The sequence below is a fragment of the Apiospora phragmitis genome (genome assembly GCF_038363925.1).
Source record: "Apiospora phragmitis strain CBS 135458 chromosome Unknown utg000006l:1.0-5683423.0:1.0-5690449.0, whole genome shotgun sequence".
NCBI classification, from domain to species: domain Eukaryota; kingdom Fungi; phylum Ascomycota; class Sordariomycetes; order Amphisphaeriales; family Apiosporaceae; genus Apiospora; species Apiospora phragmitis.
The window spans coordinates 5,378,882-5,398,808 of NW_027117404.1; the positions used below are offsets into that span (position 1 = coordinate 5,378,882).

Sequence of the window (19,927 nt, forward strand, 5' to 3'; positions counted from 1 at the left end):
TACTGTGTGTGTGTGTGTGTCTGATGTGTCGCAAAACGTTATGAAAACCATCCCCGACGAGATATCGAAATAACGCCCAAAAACGCCAATGCTGTCTATACAATAAGCGCATCGCAATGCCAATATCACTCATCGTGACCAACGCCGTATACCCTGTTCGCTTCAAGTCAACTGTGCGGTGTAATCATCCGCCGAGAATAGTCGGGATCGGTAGTAGAGTTCGAATGACTCAACAGTCAAGGATGCGACGCCGATGACCACTTCGTCATTCGTTTGCAGAACCTCTTTAACGTATACCAACAGCGAGTCCATAACGCAGGACGATTCTTATCCTGAGTAGAAAGACTTGGTTGCGTCGTGGTCTCCTTCAAACTGGGCTCATCAATCAACCTGTCCATGGGAGCATTGCCATTCTCCGATGGCACCGTATTAGTGTGATGTAGGGTATTGACCGTTCCCAATGGCCACTTCATGGGGTTCGTCTTCTCCTACGAAGAAGCCACTCTTCCCGTCGCTTTCCCTGATTCGCCAGGGCTCGGCTACCCAAAGCATCGATCACGGCGCCTGCCTCTGCCTGAGGGATGACCTGCTTCTTGACGATATCCGGATCAAAATCATCGCCGGCAACGAAGGTCCAGCTTTCCTCCACGTCGTCATCATCATACAGCTCGGGGCCGTCGGCGTGTTCAGCCGGACCAGTAGCGGACGAGGCCACGGGCTTTCGCACTTTCGACTTCTCGGTGCTGATACTGCGCGCGTACTCGAGCTTGCTGTAAATGAACTGGATGGCGTTTTCGACTCCGTTTTCCTATGTTTGACTCAACATTAGCATCCTTCAACTGTCATCAAATATCGCGTATGTTCCCATTGTACATACCTGCCGAATGGATTGGCCCAACACCTTGGCCTTGGAGATCATTCGGTCGTCGTGTGTGGCCTTCCACAATGCCTTGGCGAAGCTGATAGCTCCCCATTTCTTCATGCAGATGCCGACACCCAGGTGCTCAACTCGAAGACCATAGAAGAACTGATCTCCGAAGAATGGTCGGACAATAGTGGGAACACCTGCGCGGAGGCTCGCGCCAGTGGTACCACTGCCACCATGGTGAGCAGCCGCGTCCATCTGGGAAAAGAGCCAGTCATGCGGTGCGCTTGAAATCTGGAAGATCTCAGGAGGCAGCTCCGGCTCTTTGGGTGGATCTAGTGCATCGGCAGCCGCCGCCTCTGGGGCCTTCTCCTTCGCTCCTCGGTCAGACCAGCCCTTGCTGAGAACAGCGCGTACATCCGCCCCCAAGACAGCGTCAATGACTTCTTGGGTCATTTTGGCGACATCGGGCACGATGATGGAACCAAAGCCGATATACACCAGCTTCTTGCCATCTTCCCGAGCCTTTTCGATAAACTGCCGAAGATCGTCAGGCGGCGTCCAGTTCTGGCCTTCATCCAAGAACCAGTAGCCACTAACATTGATCCAATCCGTGTACTCAATGGGAGGGGCGACCACAGAAGGCGAGAAATTGTAGACGAAAGGCACTTTGTTAGGCTGCATCTTGTCCAGACTTGTCGCAGGGAGGTTGAGGAACTTGGCGCGCCACTTGTTGATCTGCCGCGAGCTGAGTTGCCACATGGTGTTGTCGAACAGACCATAGGACAGGTAGTTGAAGAAGCCGCCCATGTTCCGATCAGCAGTCATGAAGGCATGAGGATACGCACGCGTCCGCGTCCAGGGCATGGTGAAGGCACGGAAGTAAGGGATATACAGCGCTTCGGCAATGTGAATTCCCGCCATGGCCGACGGGGACTCAATGAGGATGTCGGTGCCTTTACAGGCTTCCCAGGCGGACTCGAGGAGCCCATCAAGCCAAGGTCGGAACGAGCTGGTGGCCTCCTTGAAGAATCCGTAGCTGAAGGTACCGTGTTCAATGACCAGTTTCATCAGGTCGGCGGGGTCACCAGCGACAGGCGCAAACTCGATGCCATGGCCCTCGATCCAGCCTTTAAACTCTGCGTGTGTGGCAATCTTGGCTTTGTGGCCCTCGGCAATGAGGCCCTTGCAAAGAGCTATGTATGGCTGGACGTCACCCCTCGAACCGATCGTCAAACAGGTGATTTTCATGGACTTGGTGGGCTGGAAATGGACCAACGAGTCTTTGGCGTCATCGAATAGAATTGTTGGACCGTCGCCGTCATTGAGCATGGACAGCTGGTGAGGAAGCTGGTCCTGATCAGGGAACTCCTTAAGTCGCGCCGCATTCAGGGCCTCGCGCTCGGCAAGAGCATCCTTTGCCCGTTGAATATCCTCACTGTCAAAGTATTGAGATTCGCGGATGAAGCGAGCACGGTCTAGGTTCTGCAAGACGGACACGGCACAGTCATCGCGGACCACGGGCTGGGCAAACTCGAAAAATAGCTCCTCGTGTCCACGAATTATGACCACTAAGCCCTGATAGCCGAACCGGAACCCTTTCTCCTTGTCGACCGTCTCGATGTGAGCCAGAGGAAGGATGAGCTTCTTTCGCGTTCCCGGCAGCAAACTGCGAAAGCAAAAGTGTCGCTGGCTAAGGTAGATCTTGCCATAAAGAGGCAAGACGTTGAGCATATGGCAAAAGTAAGTAGCCTGAAGCTTGTCCGACTCGGGCAGCAGGAAGTGGGAGTGGAATCTCTCGTTTGCGGCCTTGACGTCGGCTTCATCCTCATCGTCCTGGAAACTGTCCTCTGGGTTCAGAGCTGTGGACTGTTCATAGTGCTTACGGCCACCCTTCCACATGCCAGAAACCTTTTCGACGTAGCCCATCGACTCGGTGGCGAGCAAGTTGCCCATTTGTCGGCTTGTGCGGTTCAGGTAACCTGCGAAATGACCAGCCCGCTGCAGGGGATAGGCACCCATCTTGGCGATATTCTGCAAGGTGGGTGTCTGCCCGACTTGAGTCTCGCCAGAGCCGGGGTCAGCGACACAGCCAGTGGTGGCGGCGTGTCGAGGGTGAGGATATGCCTCGCCGTGCTTTGACCGGTTCTTGCCGCTACGGACATTATCCGGTTGGCTCCTACGCGACGTGGATGTTGACCGGCGATTGAGAGTTGGTTTGTGAAAGACCTCGCTGCCTCGCAATATCTGGCTGGCCGACGGGTCCTCGTTCGAGGACGCAATCATGTTTGACAGACTAGGATCCTCCGTTGACTGGGCGAACGAGTCGGAGGACTCGTGGTTGTCCGACTGAGCCTCGGTTTGTTTGCCACGGCTACTGCTCAGGGTCCGTTGAGCGCTGAAGCTTCGACGCGGCGAGTTGTCCCGCGCGATCGTGTCCATGTCTAGACTCCGTCTACCGAACCTCTTGATCGCATCAAAATTGCTGCGACCATAGTCCCCACTCGCGCGAATGGTATTCTCCTGAGGCATCGTAGGCGACATGGGCGAGAGTGTTGCCTTCACAGGCTCACGAAACTTAGGCGAGAGTAGCTGTGAGCTCTCCATCCGGGATGTGTTGATCGATAAAGAACTACGCTTCGGCGATTGCTCCGCCGTCTCGTCGCGGCGCTTCTTAGGCACCCGAAGCGGTCCTGTGCCAGCGGATTCATCGTCGCTATCATTTGAATCGCCCACAAGAAGCTTGAGCAGGCGAATAGCTGCCTCACCCGAGTTGAAGAATGAGAAGAAGTACTCGTCAATGGCAAAAGTCTCATCGTTGTCAATCACGCGAATCTTGACGGTATCGGCGAAGCCCAGGTTATCCATGTTCGTTTCTTCGACATCCATGATGTTGGCAATCGGCAGGGAGATCTTGACCGTGTCACCATCGTTATGCGAGCGAAAGATGACCCGTTGCAGGCTCTTCACCCATTCCTTGGCGCTTGAAGCGCTATCGGCACGGAAGTAGTACGTTCTGTGGTTTGTGGTGACCGAGAAATTGACGCCCTCTTTGGCCTTGTCCGTAATCTCAGCGGATATACCGTATCTGAGGTCAACCTGGCCATGGGGATAGTACAGGTTGGAGGCGTCGTGGTAGTAGGATAGGATATCTCCCTTCAGGCGAAACCAATACCGAGTGTACTTGGACGTACGCTTGCCAGACTTGGCCATGTACCCGTCCTTTGTCACTTTATCCTAGCAGAAAGTTAGTCTGATGCCCTGCTTTCACAAATTGAAAGTCGCTTACAGCCTTCTTCGATAGATACGCCCAAAAGCATATGTGCTTGCTGGTGATGTACATGTATCCATCTACCAAGACACTGAGCAACAGCCAGCAAGGATATTCTGAGTGGGATGGAAACGTCAGTCAGGTTGCGCGAGCGGATATTTGGTTTGAACCAGGACGTACCTCCTATGACCTCTTCCGCCTGGTCAAGCTCGAATATCTCCTTTAAGGCAACTTGCAACTTCGTGGGACCACCGTCTCCCGAGTTGTCGCTGAGCTCGGTTCGTCTAAGATCACTGGATAATCTCTCCAAATCGAAGCTGGGCCTAGCAGACATCTCATCTCTGGCCTCCAAGATCCGGCTCATCACTGGGGCCAGTGTCGGGGTCCCGTTGTCGGACTGGCTCGATTCCGGATCTGAATAGCGCCGCGTGGGCGAGACCGGGTCGTCAGGCGAAGATTCGTCAATCGCTTGTTTCTTAGACTTGGACGATTTGGATGACTTGGACTTGGAGAGCGAGCCCAGACGAGTGAGTTGCGGCAGCGATCGCAAGAGTTTGCCCGAGATACGACGACGATGCTTCTTGTCGCCACCCTTGTCCGAGGAACTTGACTTGTCCGAGGAGCTTTTCTTAAAGATCCGCGAGCGCGACAGAGGATCTACGTGTGGTTCCGTCTGTTTACCCTTATCTTCAGGTTGGCTGCTGCTTCTGCTGGAGTCTTTGACATCTGCGCCGCCTTCATCTTCGTCGTCTTCGTCGCTCGACTGGTCTTCGAATCGGCCGTGGAAGTTGGCAGTGGATCTGGCGGCGCTGAAGACGTCGAATATGGACTGGTTCATATGCATGAACATGCCATTTGGCCGACCGTTAGCCGCAATAATATCTTCCTCGCCGGCATCGTCCGCGTCTCGTAGATGGTTTGGCAGTTCCATGGTTCGGCGTCGGGTGGAATCTTCTCTGTGTTTCTTCTGAAGTTTCTTGCTGGACCTTCGGCGCGCAACATCGGCATCGATATGGGTCGAGGAGCTGATGTCGGGAGGTGAGGGCGTCATGGTTCCGGCGGTCGGGCACCAGCAGCAGCTGGCGTGCCAATCCTTTCTTGCCTGGCTCTTCCAATCCGCGGGGGTATGTGACTGGTTAGGCAGACTCGCGCAAGTTGGGAGGGTGGCTGTGGTCCAGTGACGGTTCGCAGGCGGCTCTGCAGGCAACACGCGGCAGTTTGCAGTGGATCCTCAAGCCAGAGAGTGTACAAAGTATAAATGCGCACAGTTTTCGAAAGCGATGTTCGAAGGCCACTAAGCTGGGTTTGAATATTCCACGGCGAGTCACCGGATGGTGAAGGTTCGGAGCTGGGTGGGCTAGAACCCGAGAGGTCAGGCTATCGACGACTGTAATTTTGGGTAGAGTCAGTACTGTATCAAGTGTCAGATGTTCGTGAGTGGCATCTTGAAGGAGAGAAAGTACGACGTATGACGAGAGTTATCAGAGAATTGGTACGGGAAGAGACGGAGGTAGGTCAGTGTAGGGATGTAGGGGTGTAGGTGATAAGATGCCGTGTGTACTTGATGGAGGGTAAGCGAGTAGGCAGTCAGCTAGGTAACCACTCGAGGCTAGGAGCAGCTGGCGCTGTGTTACATGTAGGTACATACTCTCGCAGGTGATAAGACTCTGGGGTCGGTCAAGCCGTTAGAGAGGAGCTGTGATTTGGGGACGGATGACCTGTTTCGGCCAGGAAAGTGTTGATTGGATGAAAGGTCTAGGGGATGGACGTTGCAGGTGTACAGTACATCGAATGTGCATGACGAACTTGCAGGTACCACCCTCCTGCCCTCACAGCTGTGTAGAGTGCAATACTTACGTTTACCACGATCCCTAGCGGCGATATAGTCGACTCGATGTGCAGTATTTCGAAAGTAGCAAGAACGCTACTTGAAGTGAGGCATCCCAAACCAAAACAGCACGGAAATGAACGAACAGCCTGGAAGAAGCAATTACTTAGTCGACGTAATGATAGATGGACTGAGGCCGAGAGCGGGAGGGACGACAACGACGTGGTGGAACTCAGTGCAATTGAACGGGGCTATTGTTGGGGGGTAAGGCAGCTAGTGACTAGCTTATCGATAAGGACGTCCACTGCCTGAACAAAAAGGTGGGATGAAAGGCGGCACGGCGGACTCGGGTGCGTTCTCTGGCCCGCATATATCGCCGATGGAATCCATTCATGGGGTATGCGTACCTTTCAATTTCGTCAAAGAAGGTCCATTAGATCTAGAAGGCATCTTCCGTGCTATGTAAGGTATGTTGAATAGAGGTGCTCAAAGGGTTTATAGAAGTATGTTTATATCGTGAGCCTCGGGATCTTATAAAGGGGTGATGTTCATGGTTGCTAGGTAGAATGTAAGTGGTAAGTTCGTTGTCTCCATGTAATGACAGGGGCCTAACATCAGGCTCCTACTCTCAACACCTTCCAAAGTGACAAAGCCCAGATACCACATTCACTGAAAGCTACAGACAGTATGCTATATTCTCAGCATAAAAGGAGATTAAGCCATTATTCTCTATTCCCCATACACACATACATTATGTACTAAGGAGCGAATCTTCCAGCCGAGCCAGCTGCTTGAACGAGTGACACTCGTGACGGGGACGCTAACCCAGGATCTTGGTCAGCGCGCATCCAGTTGCATGTGCAAAATATCACATGTAACTTATTTGGGCCATCTGCAAGCGGAAGAAGCGGACCAGTCACCAGCGAGCGACAGATGACTGATTACAAGGAATAATCCTGGTGGCCCAACACGTTCGTTCTAGTGAATAAGGGGAAGAATTGTATTCGAGTCTGATGCGCAGGGGATGCGATTTCTTGGTTGTTTTTAACGTTGCGCCCAAAACCAATACTCTCCAATTGTTGTTCACCTTGCTGGACTGACTGTACGTCATTTTGTCTTTCCAGAGCCGGATTGCGCAAGGGGGGACCCTGAAAATGGCGGCACTAAAACTCGAGGTAAAATATTGGGGGCCCCTAATCTCCAGGCCCCCTGTAACTGGGGTCAAAGAAGCCATGCAGAGGTCTAGACTTTAGGGGAGGTAACACAACAATGCAGCACTTATGTCGACAATATCAACCAGGTAAAAGTGCGCGTAATGCAGAATGCGTATTAACACCGAAGAAAGAGAAGGAGAACTTAGAGGGAGGTTGAGAGTTGCCGCAGATGAGGCCGACGAGTCAACAATCTCTGAAGATAAGGAGAAAGAGGGCCGGGCGGCCGGGCGCCTTTGCTGTAATCCTAAGAACATCCCCTTCCTCATCGGTATACGCTTGGAGCTATCACGATAACCTGGCAGCAGTAGCATAGTGATCCGGAGGGTATGGTTGCGTATAACGATGAACCTGATGTGACTCTGCAACGTACTGCAGATGTTGCAGATTCCAAGTCTTACAGAGCATTCTCATTATGTGCGATATCTTCGTCGTTCATGAACTCTTACATCGCTGCATCCCCACCAGTCTTACCCAAAGCGAATTTGGTCTTCTCGCCATTATCGACAATTACCTCAGTACCTAGGCCTCTCTCGACATCGTCACCCCTCAGCTCGGTGAACCCACCGGCGTCCTCCCAGTCGTACGCGGGCGGGTTGCGCGTGTACTTCTCCTGCACAACCCAGCCGTAGACCCAGGCGACGACGTGCACAACCACGACGTACCAGTACCTCAGCACGAGGCGGCGCCGCACGGGCAGCCCCCTGTAGTCGAGCAGCGCGCTGATGAGCTGCGACGACAGCAGCGTCCCGAAGTTGGACACGAACCCGATCAGCGCGCGCGCCCGGATCCCGAAGTAGTACGTCTGGAAGCTGCCCACGTACTGGTTGAAGTAGGCCGCCCAGAACATCGGCAGACGCGCCAGAGGGCGCGGCACCCGGCGCGCACCGACGTCTCGGCCCGGAGGACGACGCGGAACCCGTCGGCGCGCTGCACCTTCTCGGGCGGCGAGAGCGCGAGGGCCAGGGGCGCCGCGGCGCACTGCAGCGCCACGAACACCAAGTAGACCTCGTACCCGACTTTCCCCTTCGCCCTGGCCGCGGCGTCGTGGTTGAGAGCCAGCACGACGGCGCCGCCCAGCAGGGGGCCGCCCGTCCGGAACCACAGCCAGATGTTCACGTAGGCGCCCCGCTTGCCGGGCTCCAGGTAGCCCAGCGCGACGGCGCCCTCGCTGACCCAGAACAGGCCGGCGCTGACGCCGCAGACCACGGCGCCCACAAGCACGAACCACTCGTTGCCGTACCGGTTGTTCGTGTACAGGCCGGCCGAGTAGATGGGGTAGCCCACGGCGCCCAGGAACAGAGTCCAGGACAGGCCGATGCGGTTCGCGATGGGCGCGCCGAAGAGGCACAGGAAACCCATGATGCCGAAGACCAGCGCGTTGGCGGCGTAGCCTAGATATGGTTCTTGAGCACCTCCGGCCCCCAGCGCATTCATGGCGTTCCACAGCCCCGGGGCCAGAAAGCCCACGCCACCAATGACGAAGGCATTGAACAGAGTTGAGTGATACCAAACGCGCTTTACTGGTGCTTCATCTTCCGTCGGGGGCGTGGTACTTCGGGTTGCGGCCATTGCCGAGGCATCTTTGACCCCCTCTTTAACGCTCGCCATCTTGAAGCCTTGGATATGGGTCTGAGGATGGGATCGCTGGCTTGGTCCTGAACAACTGAGGGACGAAGAGCCGAAAGGTTTATACGTCAAGGGACCATACTATCCATATATGTCCCTATTCGTCCCAGTGGTGTAGCCATCGTCGTTCCATTTTCGGCTTGTGTGCCGGCCCACCTTGATTACGATATTTACACATTCTACTTCAGGACTGGTCGGGGTGCCGTAGCGAAGCGCAAAGATGCAGGTAGCATCGGCTTATAGCCCGATAACAGGAAGATGTTCAGGATCTGGGCGATGGTGTCATGGCCCCTGTGCTTGGTTTCCATAAACGTTATAGGCTTGGGCAGAGGTTCAATGGAACCCCGGTGGGCTTGGGATATTGGCTTTCGGAGGTTCGAGCCGCAACTCAACAAGCTTTACATAATAACTTAGGTACTGTGGTGTTGAAATGTCTTTGAAGGTGAGTTTTAGCTTTAACAGATGAGTGTTAGATTCAAAACTGCAATGCTTCCTTCCATACACGCTTGAGTAAATTCGGCCATCTAAGTTGTGGGCGCTTCTGTTATCATCCTCATGAGACCCTTCGCCAAGAAAACTCGGTAGTCTTGGCCCCCAGATAGACATCAAAGCCGAGACTCCAGCCAATATGGTATCTAGATCACAGGGCCTGTTGTTTCGACACGACGGGTTTCGCTGGATGTCATTGTCGAATTGCTCTTGTAAGTTGTAGTAATATCTGCGTAACACGATAGCGCGAAAGTATACGAAGAAAAGGAAGAAAAAGAGAACCAGGGTGTATGGGCGTATATGGATAATCTCCATGTTCATACGCGGACGTCAGCCAAATGGAAAAGAAGAGAGGTTTGAGTTGAGTGGTGATCCAAGCCTTCCAGACGCCGCCAGTTGAAGGGTCTTCATGCGCCGTGTCGCTGGCTGCGCAAACAGTCTTATTCGCCGGAGACGATAGCCGGACCATCTAAGCCTTCTCCGCAGCAGCTAAGTCCGCGGGGACTCCTGAGGTTCGTGTCCTAGGGGAGGCGGCGGACGATGTTACAAGTACGGCAAGACCAGCGACTGACTCCTTATCGCCCAGAGGGAGACGCGGTAGGTATCTATGAGACTAGTAGTCTGAGCTTGCTCGCCTTCATGGCACAGACCGGGGAGGAAGACATGGAAGTACGAGGCCTCAGCATCTCTCAAGAAGACACTGCCGTGTACAGCAAGACCAACATATTGGTTATCATCCGCGAGGAGCCCCTGTGACTCGAAAGATACCGCGCCGACCCCGAGGATGATGCTACAGATGCCTTCCAGATTAGCAAAGTGGCCGAATGGCATACGTACGGTGATGTCGAAGGCGTGACCTTGGTGGAGGGCCCTACATGCTCTCAAGGTTTTGTCCTGGTCATCCAGCAAGGAGTCAGTGCCTACAGCGTTCATCGCAGAGCTGCTCCCCACGAGTCCATGGAAAAGTTCACTGTCGCCGGGAACTTCAACAGAGGTGTAGATGCTGTAAGCAACACCGACGGTATTGCTGCCGTGGGAACTGCAGCTGGGTATGGACGTCCCTATGCGTTGGTCGTAGTTCATGATGATGCCAACGGACTATCCGAAGGAGGCACCAGCGACGATACGGGTTTCAAGCTTCAAAGACGTGCTGAGATGACTTACTGGAGGAAGTTGACACGGACTAGGACCCAAGAAGACAGTAGCACACATGCGTATCCAAGAAAAGTGCGGTATTCTTGAATTGTTTTTGTAAGATAAGTAGGCGGATTGAGTAATGAGTTCCTGGAGTCTGAGCAAACAAACTCATGATACGAGACCTACGTTTTGATCAACTTACCCTTTTCTTGTTGCTGGCATGGTAGAACTCCCCTGGAGAAAGTTGATGATAGCTAGCAAGCCAGTCAAATGTTCAAAGGTTGCTGAGATTTAGGCCAAACCGATCGGTAAACCCTACATACCCAAGCATCTTGGTAGACATATCACGAAACATTCAAGACGCACAGTATGCAGTAGAGCCCTGCTGAACATCTTGCATCACACACAAATCACCAATCCCACAGACAGGCCAGATGTCAAGACCAACCTGACCTGACCCGAAGATCAGGTAGGTCGGCCCAACCGCAGAAGCTGGCCAGCAAGGGCGCAGCTTCACAGTGCCAGATCAAGATAGAAATCTCTGATCGGCGCAATCCAACCTGTCGCAGTACAAGAAGCAAGCGATGGTCCCGGATTGTCTTTGTGGAAAAGTAGGCTTTTATTCATCTCTTGTGAAAACCTTTTGCCTTTTCCATATGAGATCAGCAGATGCCAACGATCTATGTCGTACCGTTCCGTGTCGTCCAATTCGTATCGTAAGCGACGATCATGCTCAATGCGGAAAACTGTTGCCGTCGAGTCGAACCAAGCAATAAACCCAACCAGCCGTAACACCCGTTTTTGTTGTTGGTATCATCAAACGCCCATAATGTCATATGGCAAGTCGCTTATGCGACGAGCTCAACAACACCACCGGCCTCGGTGATCTTCTTCTCAGCCAGGCGGCTGACCCAGCGAGCGCGGACGACGATGGGGACCTCGGGGAGGCGGCCCTTTCCGAGAACCTTGGAGTAGCCGAGGGGAAGCAGGTCGATGACAGGGACAGTGTCCTTCTTCTCGCCCTTGAGGTAGGCCTCACGGGTCTCCTCGGGAACCAGGCTCCAGAGCTTGTCGAGCTGTAGGTTGGAAGGTCAGAGGCATGTTCGAATTGTGCGCAAGGTGGGCGATTGAAATACGTACGTTGACAATGGGCTTGAAGAAGTGGTTTTGCTGCTTGTGGAAGTATCGCATACCGACCTTTCCGAAGTAACCGGGATGGTACTTGTCGATGTTGGTTCGGCTTGAATTGACATTAGCATGCGTGCTGAAAATTGCGACAGCAAAAGTGTTCAATCCAACTTACTGGTGATGTTGACCACCGGCCATACCACGACCACCGGGATGCTTTCTGTGCTTGCCGACACGACCCTTACCGGCCGAGACGTGGCCGCGGTGCTTTCTGGTCTTGCTGAGTCTGGTAGGCATCTTGGCGGTTTGCTGTGATGTTAGTTGTCGAGCAGACCGAGAGATTGGGCGGAGCGATCGAGTAGTTAAAATCAAAACTCTCGATCCAGGGAATCAGCCGCGCACAGAGGTGAAAAAAAAAGCTGTGGGAGGCTAAGCAAGGGTGGATTTGGGGTTAGTGTCAATTGAGGGCACAAAACCCCTCAGCCATTTGTGGCTTACTCTCGTATCTTATCAGACTTATCAGATACTGCACAGCCATCATCCATATGCCACACATTGAGCAACACCACTTTCCACCATGCCACCTGCCTGTGTCTGACAGCTTCAGGTCATCTCAAAGCAACCACCACCGCCAGAAGATGCTGTTAATGTCTTGCTGTCGGGCCTCTGGAGCCGCTCTGATGTTTAATTCAAGAAGACGTTCATTTCCATGATCTCGATACATAGTATCCCAAACTGTGGTCTGTTTGCTTTTCATTCTCCGAGTAAGGAAGGTTTTCTTTATGCGCCCGCAGTACCTACCTCTGCAGAGGACTGAGTTCAATGCTTGCTTGACCCATCTACAAGCTTGGGTATTTTGTACTTCTTCCATCCCGATTCGCGTGTCTGGTGATGCGCGATGCAGATATCGCCAGAATAAATTATAGTCCCGCAATTTGAATGCATTTGCCTCAATCCGATTCCTTTCAAGCGTTTTTATTTTCTTCAGTCGATTCTGTCGTGAGTTGAGCTGAGTTCAGCAGAGAATATATCTATCCGAACCAACAAAGCCTTCGTATCACCAACACGGATTGCACAGCACAGTAGCAGCGCTCTTTGAAGATTGTCCTTAGGCGCGCCGGCAATCCTCCATACACCAGCGCCAACTGTATGCTCTATCATTGTCGATTACCAAGTATGGCCGGCGTTCCGAAGATCTGGACCTTGAACTTGATCAGGTCACAGATGGTATCAAGCAGGTCGATTTTCATCATCCCTATACCCCTTACGATGTACAAGAGCAGTTTATGCGATCCGTTTACGATGTTCTCGATATCGGGGATGGCCATGTGGGAATCCTCGAGAGTCCCACTGGAACAGTAGGTTTGACTGACAACATGAGCCATGAACTTCATCGAAGTCGCTAACGGAAAACAGGGCAAATCCCTCTCCCTTATCTGCGCCGCTTTGACCTGGCTGCGCAACCACAAACAAGCCAAGTTTGAGAGTTCCGTTGAGGATGCCGCCCGGGAGTTCAAGGACGAGCCCGACTGGGTTGTTGAGCAAATGCTCCGGCGAAAGCGAGATGAAGTAATCAAGAAATGGGAGGAGCGGGAAGCTCGCTTAGAAAGCGTGCGAGCGCGCGAGAAGGCCATGGAGATCCGCACCACCAAGAGGCGCCGGCTGAATGAGCGTGCGACGGGCCCTGACGCGGACCATGAGCCCGATGAGGACGAGTGGCTGCTCGATGAGAGGGATGAGGACGGGTCGCAAGGTGGCGAGACTTCCAATTACAGTAAAGATACCAGAGCTCTCATGGAAAAGCTCGGTATGATGCCAAAACGAGATGCGGAGGAAGAAGACGACGGCGCCGATCAAGAACTTAAGGTAGTCCCTATGTGCGATGACCGGTTGAAGTTCAAAGGGGCCATACTGACTTTGGCCATAGATTTACTACACCTCGAGGACCCATTCACAGCTGACGCAGTTCATTGCCGAACTCCGCCGCCCTACATTTCCCCCTTCAATCCCAGAAGCCATGCTAGCTAAGGGCAGTGCCTCAGAGCCAGAAGCCGTCAAGCATGTCCCTCTATCATCTCGCCAGCGACTCTGCATAAATCCTGCCGTGTCTCGCCTGGGTTCCGTCCAAGCCATCAACGATCGGTGCAGTGAGCTGCAGCAATCAAACTCCAAGTCAAAGTGTCAATTCGTGCCCAATCCCGACAAGCTCGCCCAGACTCATCAGTTCCGAGATCACGCTCTCGCCGCTATTCCCGACATCGAGGACCTATTCGATCTCGGCAAGAAGCTGTCGATATGTCCGTACTATGCCTCCAGGACGGCCATCCCGGGCGCCGAAATCATCACGCTGCCCTACCCGCTGCTGCTGCAGAAGACGGCCAGGGATGCGCTGGGAATCAAGCTCGAGGGCAATGTCGTGATCATCGACGAGGCGCACAACATCATGGACGCCGTAGCCAACGTGTATGCTTCCGAGATCAGCTTGAGTGAGCTGAGGCGCGCGAGACAGATGCTTGGTGTGTATGTCAAGAAGTTTAGCAAGAAGCTCAAGGGCGAGAATCGAGTCATGGTCGCCCAGGTGGCAAGGGTAATCGATGGCCTGAGTGATTGGCTCGATGGTGCACTGAAGCTCAAGGTATGTAGATGCGAGGATACAATTATGTTTTTGATATGCGAAAGCTCACGTAGATGCAGGGCGACCAAGGGATTGTCGACTCCAACAATCTCCTCAAGTCTAAAGGGGCTGACCAGATCAATCTGTTCAAGCTAATCCAATACGTCCAGGAGTCGAAATTGGCTTATAAGATCGAAGGTTACGTTGTCCATACCGAACAGGATCCCAAGAATCCTTCATCGCGCTCCTCGTCGTCGCCAGTTCTCCACACTCTTGTTTCTTTCTTGGTCTCCCTGACCAACCTGAGCACGGAGGGGCGCATCTTCTACAACAAAACCTCTACCAAAGATCATCAACCCGACATCAAGCTCTCCTACCTCCTGCTCTCGCCCACGCACGCCTTCTCCTCCATCGCCTCGGCCGCGCGCGCCGTCATCCTCGCCGGCGGCACCATGTCGCCCTTTGACGACTACACGGCGCACCTTTTCCCGAATCTGGCGCTATCCAAGGTCACGACGCTGAGCTGCGGCCACGTCATCCCGCCCTCCAGCCTCTGCGTCTGGACCCTGGCAAGCGCCCGCCCCGGGCTGGACTTCGAGTTCAGCTTCCAGAAGCGCAGCGACCGGCGCATGGTCCACGAGCTGGGCATCGCCATCCTCAACATCTGCACCGCCGTGCCGGACGGCGTCGTCGTCTTCTTCCCCAGCTACGGATATCTGGAAGAGGTGGTCGCCGTGTGGGGTAGCGGCGCGGACTCGGCACAACCACAGCAGCAGAATAAGACGGCGCCGCCATCAGTCTGGTCCCGGCTCCAGTCCAAGAAGGCGGTATTCCGCGAGAGCAAGGGCGGGTCCAGCGACGACGTCTTGGCCCAGTACAGCGAAGCCATCCTGGGCAGCGGCGGCAGTGATCCCTCCAAGTCGGCTTCTCAACAACCCCAGGCCAGCAGGGGTGCGCTGCTATTGAGCGTGGTCGGGGGCAAGATGAGCGAAGGCATCAACTTCTCCGACCGCTTGGGCCGCTGCGTCGTCATCGTGGGCCTGCCGTACCCCAACATCAACTCGCCCGACTGGAAGGCGCGCATCGAGTACATCGAGACGACCACCACGAGCCGCCTGCTCGCCGCCACGAACGACGACGAGTCTTCTTCTGCTTCTGCTTCTGGGCAAAAGCTGCCGCCGCCCACGCCTACAATGTCCAAGGCCGACGCGACGGCCAAGGCCAAGGACGCGGCCCGCGACTTCTACGAAAACGCCTGCATGCGCGCCGTCAACCAGAGCATCGGGCGCGCCATCCGGCACAAGGGCGACTACGCGGCCATCGTGCTGCTGGACCGCCGCTTCGGCGCCGACCGCATCCGGCGCAAGCTGCCCGGCTGGATCCGGGGCGGCATGGCCGAGGGGAGTGAGGCGGGCAGCCTGGGCCAGCTCATGGGGAAATTAAACGGCTTCTTCCGCGAGAAGAAGAAATCGGAGTTGCATACATAATGAGCTTGGAGGAGGGGGGTCATTATCTACTTTAGGCAAGACTTACTCTCGCCGTGGGATCTACCAGTCGCAGCAGGACTGCAAACTCTAGTCGAGGGGTTTCCCACTCCCCAAGCCCGTTCGAGCCAGACATGTATGCATTCAGGCGAAGCGATCGCCAGTCTGGGGAGTTTTACACCGCAGTTCCACAGGCCAAATCCTCGGACCAGCGAGTCAGGTCATCGATACACCTAAGCAAGTTATTACATTCTGTAGTTAGCGAAGACACCCGAAGCACGATTATCTTGAACTGGGCATGGTTGTCTAGTCTCGTGTCGTCTTTCCCACACTCAATCAGCCCAATCTTATCGACCCATAAAAGCCATGCACATCATCAGCTGATCGCAAACGAACGCGCAAAGTACCCGGTACCGAGCAGATAAGAACATTGTGCTGCGCCGCTCGCTAATCGAGATCCAAATGCCGACCCGGGGTGGTTCCCATGGATTCCTGGCCGACCGCACCCAAATTCAAATTGTCCACGTTTCTAATGCACGGTGGCCCATCCCAATGCAACGCGGCCATTTCCGTCTTATTGGGATTCCCTTGCTCTGCTATTCATGTTCTTTACCCCTGCCCTTCGCTTAACGTGGCGAAGGCGGCACAGGACGACTCTCGTAATATACAACCGCATACCGTCGCAACTGTCACTTTTGTCCGCGAGCTGATCTCGATACGACATAAGTTTCAACACATAGAGCAAATATGTGAGACTATCATCCTGCATATAAGCGCGCCCATCAGTTTCCATGTTGGTGAAGCGTCTCAGGTGAAGAACGTTGCATTGGGCTTCGGCCCTTACTTCTTTCTTTTCTTCTTTTCGTATCTTGTCGTACTACAATTCCTGTAATCGTATCTATGCATCTGTCAGGTAGAGCTTAATATCCACCCAACCATGTGCCATTACGTAAAGCAGGGTATCCTTGGCGACTCGAACAGCTGCCTAGCCAGGTCAAGCGAAATTCCCTTATTCTTCTCGTGTTTCTCCTGTTCTAGTGATTAGATTACTTAAATCGGGTCCGGACAGCGGCAGCTACTTGTACCACTCGTCATACAGCGGTTTCCAACGACCGGTTTTAGGTCGTGTTGAGGACGGGCTGACTTCCCTCGGGAATACTTGCTACTTACAATAAATACTACATGACACCAATAGCACGTCGCCGTTGGACCCAAGTAAATGAAAACACGGTAAATAGGTATTTAGCTCTATAAGGGCATCGTAGTAACGATACTGGAGACAATATCGAAACAAAGAAATAAGCTGGGAGGTTAAGAAATATCGAATGTAACCCTAGATACTACGTGTTCGTTGCTGTTCTACTTCGCAAAGGAGGCCTTGGTACATCTCAGCCCTTCAACACGATGCGTACGGCCAAGCAAAAAGAGTGTTTCTCTTGCAGCTAGAAGCTGTTTTCAATCTCACAAAGTGGAGGAGACTCGGAGAGGTATATCTTTGCTTTATTGTTTTGTCCTAACAATCCGTTTTCCTCGTTAATGGTATCCATACTTTATGTCTCGGTTGGGGGAGAGGAGAACCGCAGTTCATCGATGTAAGTATATACACTCACACACAGTCAAGGTAGGGTATACTCGGTGAATAGTCAATCATCGATTTGAGCCTGGCTCCGTGTTTGTTTTCTATCATGATTGTTCCGCGCACCTAATAGTGCCCAGTTGTCATCGGGCCGCTGCCGGAACCTACCGAGAAGGAGAGGGCTTGCTTCGGCAAACCCAAATACCCCCATACCGAGTGACAAACTTTGTAAGTACATCATCCATGCTTGCATGAATCCGGTGAGTGTGTCAGAAAATATCTGTTTGCTCAGGCGGCCGCAGGCACCAGGACCTGGTGTTCTGGCATAGGGCTCGTTGTCGAGTTCCGGGAACTGTCAGCGTGCCCAGGAACTGCATATATGTATATGTATGTCGGTCCTTGAAGTTTAGGAATAGCGGGCGGATCTGTTTCCCAGTACGGAAGTACACCACATACATAGACGTATAAATTGTGAGAGATGCTTCCCGGATGCTGGGGAAGTCCGCTCCTCGATATTTACTAACCTCTTTGGGGGAGAAAAATGTCCTATATTTATAGCCACATAGAGAGATAGCAAGCCAGTAACGGTCTTTATAAATTAGAAGTTTCCTTGTATATTCTTCCCTAGTCTCAACTGTTTGTGGCCCTTGATATATCTGTTGCTATATTCGGCTTTGATTATCATTGAGATCCCGTACCAAACTATATTATAGTAACTCTCAGGCCCCTTTTAAGCTACCATACTGCTGCATCCCCCGTTCTCCCCCACACTGACGGCCCGAGAACCCGGCATCTTTGCTTCCTAGAGATACGCTCATCCTATTCGACGATATGTTTTTCTTTCGGGATTCCAAGACGCTGCTCTACTCCGGACTTTTGCATCGCCTACGCAAAAGCTTCCGAATCACAGGCCGGGAACAACCATATCAACCGGTAGACCAACAACAGCTCGAGCCGGAGAAGAAACTCGGGGCTCTGCTCCGGCCCATTTTCAAGTCTATGCTCGAGGGAATCGACTACCAAGGGGCTCCCAAGATCCACGACCAGGAGAAGAAGCAGGCGGTGTTGGACGCCATGCACCAGAAGGTGGCCAGCTACGGCATGACGCTGGACGACCCGTTGACGGCCAAGGGCTTCCGGCTGGGGTTCTCCGAGGCAGCGGTACGTTGTATTTGTTTGCTTTCTGCAGTTGGCCGATCTTAGCCCCTTCCTTTTGTGGTACGGAAAGGCTGTATCGAAGAAGTGGCATGTTGACAACTCTGTAGCTCGCGTATCCCGACCACTCGGTTGCGGTGCAAACGTACATTGCCATCTTCACCTGGCTCGTCGTGCAAATCGACGATATCACCCCCAGCATCAAAGCTGAAGTAAGTTGCCAGATTCCTCTTGAGCGGTGAGCCCCCTTGTAGTCCGACAATATTGACGCCGCGAATTTGGTCGTTGAAGAAATGACCACATCCCCTTGCGTCCATTTTCATGATAGTTACTGACATCAAATGACAGGTGGAGCAGTTCCAACAGCGCTTTCTCCGAGGAGAGGACAGCCGTTGCCCATCCTGCGCGGATTGGCCGCCATTTTTCGGGAGGCGTATGACCATTGGGACCCGATCCTAGCAAACCTCCTGGTCAAGTCGGTGAGTTCCCCCGCCCCATGCATGCCAGGTTCGGCCCGGCCTGAGAGCCTCGTCGTATTGGCACGCCTTCCCCTCAGCACACAAACATAGCCCAAACGAGCCAGTCACCACCACCAGTCTTGTTAGTTTTCAGTGGGCGTTTTCTGATAGCCGCCAAAGACGCGGGGCTAATGCAACACGCGTTCACACAATAATTAGGGGCTTGATTTCGTGACGGCCAATCTGCTGGACGCGGAGGAAGGGTTCCGCCGCATGCAGGTCACAGAGGCGGGCGTGAGCTTCCCCTACTACTTCCGCCACATGTCGGGCATCACCGAGGCCTACGCCATCTTCACGTATCCCAGCGCGCAGTACCCGGACCTGAGCCAGTTCCTCGAGGCCATCCCCGACATTGCCCTCTTCATCAACATCAACAACGATGTGCTTTCGTAAGTAGTAGTCGGTGACCTGACCTGAAACCCCCACACGCCATCGTTATCATCATCATATCATATCATCCAACTGGGGAAAGATCACGCGAGTGGCGGTAGACTAACACACGCCACACAAACAGTTTCTACAAGGAAGAGGTCGCTGGCGAAACCACCAACTATATCCACAACCGGGCCCGGTGCGAGCAGAAGGACCCCCTAGCGGTGGTCAGGGACGTCCAGCAGGAGGTGGTGGCCTGCGTCCAGCGCGTCAACGCCATCCTCGAGGGTCGCGTGCCGTATCTGCAGGCCTGGAAGATCCACATGACGGGCCATATTGCCATGCACACGGTGAACCCGAGATACCGGTTGTCTGAGCTGGGCTTGGGCGAGGAGCACCCCTTGCAATGAACAACATGATCGCGATCGCTTGCTTGCTTGCTTATGATTAGGATTGAACTAGTGAAGAATAAGGGAGAAGAAGGGGGTTAGTAGGCTGTGCTGGCTGGCCCGAGCTGAACTCAGGGTTCTCGTTGGAGCTACTAATGCGCCCCCTAGGGCTCTGGGGTGAGGATGAGGATGATGTGATTACGAGTCTGGCTCTTAAATTGGGATCATGTGTACGGCGTATCAAGGAGGGAAACGTGCGGT

General features: G+C 53.6%; 6 protein-coding genes across 6 annotated transcripts; 3 read left to right on the forward strand and 3 right to left on the reverse strand.

The window, feature by feature from the left end:
• Positions 1 to 493: 493 nt before the first annotated feature.
• On the reverse strand, positions 494 to 5,187 carry PG994_006860 (Sterol 3-beta-glucosyltransferase; the record flags this gene model as incomplete). Its single annotated transcript, XM_066858269.1, has 4 exons — positions 494 to 808; positions 878 to 4,102; positions 4,155 to 4,252; positions 4,317 to 5,187. Coding segments are annotated over 4 exons (4,509 nt in total), but the record flags the coding sequence as incomplete, so codon positions are not given.
• Positions 5,188 to 7,620: 2,433 nt separating this feature from the next.
• PG994_006861 (Major facilitator superfamily transporter) lies at positions 7,621 to 8,786 on the reverse strand (the record flags this gene model as incomplete). The annotated part of the gene is made up of 2 exons (XM_066858270.1): positions 7,621 to 7,998; positions 8,064 to 8,786. 2 exons carry the CDS (start codon positions 8,784 to 8,786, stop codon positions 7,621 to 7,623), a joined length of 1,101 nt encoding a protein of 366 aa, XP_066717539.1.
• A 1,146-nt stretch (positions 8,787 to 9,932) lies between these two features.
• Positions 9,933 to 10,535, forward strand: PG994_006862 (Phytase; the record flags this gene model as incomplete). The annotated part of the gene is given in 2 exon segments (XM_066858271.1): positions 9,933 to 10,045; positions 10,058 to 10,535. The coding sequence occupies 2 exon segments, from the start codon at positions 9,933 to 9,935 to the stop codon at positions 10,533 to 10,535; spliced, it is 591 nt and encodes a 196-aa protein (XP_066717540.1).
• A 743-nt stretch (positions 10,536 to 11,278) lies between these two features.
• Positions 11,279 to 11,855, reverse strand: PG994_006863 (60S ribosomal protein uL15; the record flags this gene model as incomplete). The annotated part of the gene is made up of 3 exons (XM_066858272.1): positions 11,279 to 11,506; positions 11,571 to 11,670; positions 11,734 to 11,855. The coding sequence occupies 3 exons, from the start codon at positions 11,853 to 11,855 to the stop codon at positions 11,279 to 11,281; spliced, it is 450 nt and encodes a 149-aa protein (XP_066717541.1).
• An 842-nt stretch (positions 11,856 to 12,697) lies between these two features.
• PG994_006864 (chromosome transmission fidelity protein 1) lies at positions 12,698 to 15,659 on the forward strand (the record flags this gene model as incomplete). Its single annotated transcript, XM_066858273.1, has 4 exons — positions 12,698 to 12,916; positions 12,975 to 13,424; positions 13,486 to 14,193; positions 14,253 to 15,659. Coding segments are annotated over 4 exons (2,784 nt in total), but the record flags the coding sequence as incomplete, so codon positions are not given.
• A 2,404-nt stretch (positions 15,660 to 18,063) lies between these two features.
• PG994_006865 (uncharacterized protein) lies at positions 18,064 to 19,687 on the forward strand (the record flags this gene model as incomplete). Its single annotated transcript, XM_066858274.1, has 5 exons — positions 18,064 to 18,393; positions 18,498 to 18,599; positions 18,777 to 18,866; positions 19,065 to 19,294; positions 19,420 to 19,687. The coding sequence occupies 5 exons, from the start codon at positions 18,064 to 18,066 to the stop codon at positions 19,685 to 19,687; spliced, it is 1,020 nt and encodes a 339-aa protein (XP_066717543.1).
• Positions 19,688 to 19,927: the final 240 nt, after the last annotated feature.